We start from the raw sequence: 7304 nt of genomic DNA, 5'->3' as shown, positions 1-7304 counted from the left end.
TGCTGTAGGGGTCCTGCCAATTCAGCAGGGGGCAGCATAACCCTGACAAAAACCTGGGGCGGCTCGCCCCTCCTCTCCTTAGTTACAGCACAATACCATGTGGAAATTTTATTTAAAACTTTACTTGAAAAAATAAAATTCCAAATATTCAGGTGAGACACAAACCCACTGTTGTTGCTTTGAGGCCTGTGAATCAGTCTATGTGACATTCTGTGTGATTGATAGGGTATTTATATGAATTGAGTCCTGATTTCTTTGGGAACCTACAAGACTTGGGGCTCTTCCTTGCACTTGACCTAAGGAATAGAAGTGGGCTAAGCCAGCCTTTGTTGTACTGGGAGGCTGGAGTGAGGGGCCTGTCAGGACTGAAGGACCACAGCTCTCACATTCCCCAGGGCAGTGTCACAGGCCTCGCCCAAAAAAGATGAGTCTGAAGTGGAAAGGCAGCGAGCGTGGCTGGACTCCCCAGGATGTGCCTTTTGGAGGTAGACGTTATCCCAACCATGCAAGCATGGCCAAGACCTTGAGTGAGCTGACAGAACCCGTGCCCTCTGAAGGTGAAGGCTGGGAGCTTGCTCTGGCCCTACGCCAGGATGCACTTTGGACGGTCCTTTTGGAAATGAGGCGGCTCCTGCATTGCTTTCTGCATGCTTACCTCTCTGGAGGCTCTTGGCTATGGGTGGGGAGACGGCAGCCTGTTTGGGGCTCTTGGTGCCAGGCTTATTCCAAAGGGCTGGTGAGGTAGAGCAGGAGCTGCCACTATCCCCATACTTCTGGGGAGGGCCTTTTGCTGGCTGACCCTTTAGTCTAAGCTTGAAAAGGACAAAGACTAGAGAGGCTGACTTATGACCCCAGGGTCTTCGAGGGAGCGGGGACTCAATCATCAGCCACAATAGAGAGGGCTCTGAGCTCGCTTAGTTTGGCCTCATTCTCCTGTTCCCGCTGCTCGTCTGGGTGGCCAGGCTGGTCAAGCTGTTGAGTCAGGTCTCCGAAGATCTTATGCATTTCAGAGTAGTACACGACCTGGGGTGGGAGGCAGGAGGAAGTCGGCAGGTGCTGGGCTCCCAGGGCACCAAGCCCTGACAGCACCACACTCCCTGGGCACAGCAGGACTGGTGGGGCCAGAGAACCCCAGTCCGCGGCTGTTCCTGAAAGCAGAGCTCCGTGAGCTGAGCAAAGGGGGCTGGTTTCCACTTTTCCCTCCACCACTGCCCTGCCCTTCCGCCCGTCTTCCTAAACGGCACAGCAACCAGGGAGGAGTGAAGCCGGTGCCTGAAGTCCTTCAGGAATGCGCACTGCCTGGGGTGGCAGTGAGTCAAAGGGGGAGGGAAGCAGCAGGTTCTTGTGAGGTGGGAGGTGGTGGAGCTCCCGAAGCAGCTGAGAGCTAAGGGCTGTGGAGGAGACACGGGGCTGGGGGCAGTGAGAGGACCCTTTGTGGGTCCTGGGGAGGCTAGGGAGTCAGGCACTGAATAGGGGCTTACTGCTTTACAGAAGCTGGGAGAAGCTGGAAGCTTCTGTTCATGGGAGAGGGCATGGCTGGCTCCCACGGCATGACTCTCAGTCTTTAAAGAGTTAGTCTTTAGAAGTAAAGGTGAGGGCCGGCCCCGTGGCCGAGCGGTTAAGTTCATGTGCTCCGCTTCGGTGGCCCAGGGTTTTGCTGGTTTGGATCCTGGGTGTGGACGTGGCACCACTCATCAAGCCATGCTGAGGCGGCATCCCACGTGCCACAACTAGAAGGACCCACAACTATGTATCAGAGGGCTTTGGGGAGAAAAAGGAGAAATAAAACCTTTAAAAAAAAAAAGGGAGTAAAGGTGAGAAAGGCGACACCTTCCTAGCCTTCTGCTCCTTCCCACTCGTCCCACCGTGAATCACTGCCTGAGTGGGGTAGCTAGGAAAACGGCTGATGCCAAGCTCCTTCGGTGTTTCCCTCTGTGTAGGCCCCAGAAGTGGGACAGGAGAGGCAATAAGAGTGAGGCGGGGCATGCCGAGGAATGGGGGAGAGCCACAGCAACTCCCAGATGGCCGAGGACTGCTGAGACCCAGGGCCTGAGCTGGCCCAGGACGGGCTCTTCCAGGGGAGGAAGATGGGCCATTTCTGCCTGTCTCCACCTCATGGCAAATGAAAGTCTGTACTTTCACGAAAGTGCCCCACACTATTCAAATACCCCTAAATTTTATCACCCTCAGCTGCAAGTTGTCTCCAGGGAGAAGGAACTCAACTTCTACTCCAGACCCCGGGAGTGCTGTCACTGGCAAGGCAAGCCTGAGTGGCAGGTTTGGTGGCAAGGCTCTGGCTGAGCTACTTCTGAGGAATTGTCTCCCACAGCTAGGTTTCCCCTGGGCTGAAGGGAGCTAAATCAAGGTCTTCACTTCAGGGGACAGGGCCTGGGCTAGTGCTGGGGAGGGTGGGGGATGGCCCCTTCCCCGCAACTCCCTGCTGAGAGCCGAGGGCTGCACTGCTGGCTGAGTCACTAGGAATGCTCACTTCTCCAGTGACTAATGGCAATGGCAGCCGCGGGAGGGGGAGGCTGGTGCTGAGGAGGCAGTAAACAACCCCCAGCCACCCTGCTGCCTGGTTACAGGGCATCTCTAGCCCCCAAACTGCTCCAACCTGGGCACCCTGAAGCCTGGGCACCCTGGAGCTTCCTCCTGTGAGCAACAGCATGCAGGGGGCAGGGCAGCATGCAGGGGGCTGGGAGCCGGAGCCATGATGATGTAGGAGAGGGAAGGCACAGATGTCCTTAAACACATTCCTTCCAGGGCCCAGGGTGAAGCTGCTGGAAGGAAGCCCCCCTCCAGGGGCAAGGCTCTCGGGGCAAGTGTGGGAACCCCCTACTCCCTTGTGCACCTTAGTTCTCTGCCTCATTTTCCCCTAATGACCAAGCACACGGTCACTAACAAGTCCCAGCTCCAACATCAATCCTGCTCAGGGTTCCTGATCCCAGGTGTATGGCCCCCTGGGTTTTGTGTTTGCTAAAGATGGCAGGCAGGCTGGGAGGGAGGTTTTCCTTGGGTGCCTGCAATTGTGGACACTGCAAGGAATGACAGTGTCCACTGGAGGGCGCCAGATACCCAGGCCAAGAGCAGGAGTGGGCTGGAGGTGGACAGGATGAGTGAGTCTTTAGCTTTGTTACTTGGTGGGAAAGGTGGCAGGATGCGGAGCACCTGCAGTCAGCTAGGGGTCCCACATGGAGACCTCTTGGCTTTAGCACCTCAAACTTTTCTCTTTTACAAGTGGGGAGAATAATCCCTGCTATTGGCTAGAAGAATGGGGGGGGGGGTTTGGGGGCAAGGAGGGCAGGAGCTACACCTGAGCACAAACTCTGTGTGCTTACACCCTAGAGTAGCAGGAGACACAGGGTCTTGGCCTGTGTGCAGCGACCCTGAAGCTGCCTGGCCCCAGTGCTACACTGGGCACGTCCACCCACGCCCAGCCTGCCTTTCCACTGGAAGGGGCACCACGGCCCGGCACCCAGGCAGGGGCCCTGACATGGCTCTCCCCTGGGTTCAGGGACCCCTCCACAGGTGACTAGCTCCATCAACAGACGAGGACTAATTACGGTTTAGGGGGTGCAGGGTCCTCAGAAAAGGGCTTTCATCCTTGACCTCCTGAGCACACCAGGCAGAGAACCCACCCATTGAAACGAGGTGCAGAAGGGGCAGCCTGGTTCTTCCTGCTGCTGCTGGTGAAATGTGAGAGGCAGAGAGGAGTCGAGGGAAGAACCATTAAGCAAAAAGGAACCTCATCCCAGGGCTGGGATTAACCAAAGAGCAATATAGGGACCCAAGCAGAAGTTCCAGCAAACGCCCAAAGTCTGAGTCTCCAGAGGCCCCTGGATTCCCTTCCTTGGGGGGATGTTGTCTCTGCAGAGAATGGCTAGGTCACCCTTCCGGGGGGGGAGCAGCATGAGACATGTCTACAAAGCCCAGGACTATCTCCCAAGGGAAAAGTGTTGGGCCATCCTCTGGGGCGGGGTGGGGCGCGGCCTCACCTGTGCTCGGATCAGGGACTCAAAGCTGGGCTGGAAGTAGTCCAGGCGGCTGTTATAGAACCGCGGCATCTCATCCAGGAGCTGCTTGTTCTTGGCCTCAAAGTCATCCCGCACGGGCCGAAGCTCTTCTCGGGCCTGGGGAACAAGACCCTGGATGTCACAGTGTCACTGGCTTATCCAGTGTCCCTGCTGTGGGGTATCAGGACTTCTGGTGCCTTGGCCACACAGCCCCAGAGTTGGTACCCAGGTGGAGGAACTTGCCAGGTGTAACCACGTGGCCCGCTGTCCACCCCCAGCTCTTCTTCGCCTTGGTACCTGGTGGAGTTTGGCCAGCACTGGCCCTGTCTTCTCCTTCTCCTCATACTTCTCCACCTTGGCCTGCAGCCTCCTGTAGTCCTGCAAGGCCTGTTCCCGCCGTTTCACAGCCATGTTGAGGCTTGGGAAGACACTGCCAAACCTGCAGGACATAGCTGGGTTGGATACGGGCTTGTTCCTGGAGCTGCATCCAGAAATACATATTGAGTGCCTACTAAGTGCCAGACCCTTTTCTAGGTCTTGGGGATTTCACTGTGAACGAGACAGAGAGGCCCTGGCCCCTGTGGAGCTCATGCTACTGAGAATGCTGTCTTGGGGTAAGCCAAAGGAGAGAAGACAGGGCTAGGGGTCACTCCACTGACCAGAGGATGACAGTGCGTCACAAATGCATGCCACTTATGCACCAGTGCCCCCTTACCTACCCATCTCCTGTGACCCTGTGCCACTTTACCGAGACCTGAGATAGAGCATGGCAGAGCTGAAGACTCCATGGAAGTCATCTGTCCAACATCTTCTTTTAAAACAATGAAAGCAACTGAGGCCAGAGAGATGGCATCACCTGTCCAAGGTCGCAATTAGGTAGTGATGGTCCAGCAGAGAACTCAAGTGTCCCAGCAGGTGACAGAACTGCAATCAGAACCTACTCCTGGCCTGTTCTACCAGCTGAGCACAGGAAAAGTAGGAATCTTTTGGTTCTGCCATTGAAATGGCCAAACTGTCAAACCAGATGTTTGAGGAAAATGACTCAAGGACCTCTTCCTACCCCACTGGGACTAAAAAGGACCATAAGGGAATGCTCAGAGGAGTGGGCCGCTCAGAAAGAGCAGTAGCAGAGGCTTTGGCATTTTTGGCCGCTGTGGGCATAATCTTTGTGACCAGTGTCATCTTTAACTGGGAAGGGCAATGCTGTCTTGAGACTGACGCAGGGCAGGACTGCATCCGAGGCAGGGACGCTGCATTTCCCGTGATTCACGGGTGTGGGAGATGGCAAGGCAAACCTGCAAGCAGCTTTTCTGGAACTGGGCAGGAGAAGATGGGGCAACTTCCTTGATGGCAAAGCCTGAGGGGCAGGAGGTGCTGTCACTGCTGCTGGAGGGCTTGGTGGCAGAGGCATCTACCACACAAGCTGGGAGCTCGAGCAGCTGGTGGAGATCCGGCCATGTATCTGAGGAACATGACGGCGCAGTGGTTATCTGGGGTTGAGAAGCATGGAGTGGGCGGACCAGGACCAGGAGAAGAGTCAGTTCCTCCTGGAGCAACCCGGAGAAGACAAAAGACGGGGGCAGGAATGAGGTATGAGGTCGGACTCTCCTCACTGGGACCTCAATCAGTTGCTGATTTCAGCCTTTCACAAGTGCTCAGAGCCAGGAGGGTGTCTCTAAGAGCATGGGTCATCACCAGGTCGTTCAGATACCACATGAAGAATGACTTGCCAAGTCTGCCTCTCAAAAGTACATGACCATCAACTTGGTTTTTAAAAGTCTCAACAAATCCAGAGTATGTGTGACATAAGAGTAATGAATACTTTTGCCAGAGAATAGAGAACATAAATTTGACCGAAGCATTAAATGCCCCAAACACAGCTATAGACCCAGGGAGTAAGGAGATTCTGATGAAACAAAGGGCTTATCCCTGAGAAAGGCTGCTAACACAAATTCTTCTAACTTGATGCGTGTCCCTGATAGGCTCCCTACCCCACTGGAAATGCTAAAGAAGTGGGCAAGAAGCCACACTTCTCTGAACCCTGTCACATGCCCCGCACACAGCGGTCAAGTCAGTATTTGAATGATGTGCCAGGCAGAAGATGTAGGCCTACGTGGTGCTGTGCAAACTGGACACGGGGACTGCCACCTCCAGGACAAATGGTCCCCCTGGAGAAGGTGTGAACAGGTGAAACCTTGGGCAGGAGCTGGCCTCACTGCTTTTGCCTCAGGCAGTTTCTATGATGGGGTCTCAGTTGCTAGGTGAACCCCTGTCTCTCCCTGGGAGGAGCGTGACCAGCAGCTGAGAAGCGTGTGGCTCAAAGGAACAGGTACAGTTGGGCCTGAGAAGCCACTACGCTACCTCCCCCTCCACCCCAACTGGACAAGGGGTTTCCGGCAGCCACCCTGATTCTCTTGTTAGAAGCAACCTGCTGCTTGGGTGGTCCCAGTGCCTGGCCTCTGCTGTCTATTTGGCTGGGTGCTGGCACAGAGACAGGAAGAGAAAGAGAGACAGGCGGAGAGGCACAAAGTGGAGGGTTTTCTTGCCTTGCCACAATCCCATCACTTGGAGCTCCTCTTCTCAGGAAAGAGGGCACCGCAACGGATGCAGCAGTGTGTGTGTGGCGTATCGCACAGGTACGAGACAGGATTACCAGCCTGCTGGTCGGCTGCCAGCTCTTGTATCTTGGCTAACCCTCTAACCCCTTCCCTCAGTTGTCAGCTGGGGTTTATGTCCAGGGCCAGGGACCGATAGCCAGGAACGCTGACTAAATGCAGGGACTGGATCAGCCACAAAGGAAACAGAAATCCAACCCCAGGGCCAAGGCCGGGGCCGCGAGGGGTAAGGAAGGCAGGATCCAGGCTTACAGCTCTCCACGCAGTGCCAGGCAGCCTCAAGGGATGGGTGGTGCAGACGGGCTGCGTCTACAGGACACTGCCTTCAGCCTTCTGGAAGTAAGGTCAGCTGTCCTCTGCGGGGAGGACATGGCTGCAGTGAAAACTGCTGCCAGCCGCTCATCAGACCCTCCACGACAACCATTCTTCACCATTCTCACAAGAACCCCTCACAGTCAAAGCAAGAGGCCACAGAAGGCTCTGATGGCTTAGTTTACCATTCATGGGACACGAATCATTGCCACCTGGGTGGCTTTCACCCTGGCTTCGGGACTCCCTAGGGGTAGGGGCAGGAGTCATGCCCTTCTCACATTAAAGTGGGGAAACTAAGGTCAGGCAGGGAGATCCGACAGTGTATTCTGAGGCAGCTGACAAGAGCGAGGATGAACACTCTGAT

The 7304-nt window shown here is 55.5% G+C and overlaps 1 protein-coding gene across 2 annotated transcripts in view; it reads right to left on the bottom strand.

Moving 5' to 3' along the window:
* Window positions 1-7304, bottom strand: part of BIN3 (bridging integrator 3) — a 56662-nt gene that overhangs the window by 9966 nt on the left and 39392 nt on the right. The window contains exons 7-9 of one of the 2 annotated variants that reach the window (XM_014867136.3): window positions 4311-4452; window positions 3996-4130; window positions 104-1023 (exon numbers count right to left, since the gene is read on the bottom strand). In XM_014867136.3, the coding sequence (XP_014722622.1) occupies window positions 877-1023; window positions 3996-4130; window positions 4311-4452 (424 nt within the window). In that variant the 3' untranslated portion in view covers window positions 104-876. Of the gene's footprint in view, window positions 1-103; window positions 1024-3995; window positions 4131-4310; window positions 4453-7304 lie in introns of those variants that run through there. The other variant, XM_014867138.3, reaches the window with a different exon arrangement.

Source organism: Equus asinus, chromosome 3 (genome assembly GCF_041296235.1).
Source record: "Equus asinus isolate D_3611 breed Donkey chromosome 3, EquAss-T2T_v2, whole genome shotgun sequence".
NCBI classification, from domain to species: domain Eukaryota; kingdom Metazoa; phylum Chordata; class Mammalia; order Perissodactyla; family Equidae; genus Equus; species Equus asinus.
This window is presented reverse-complemented; position numbering and strand designations above follow the sequence as displayed.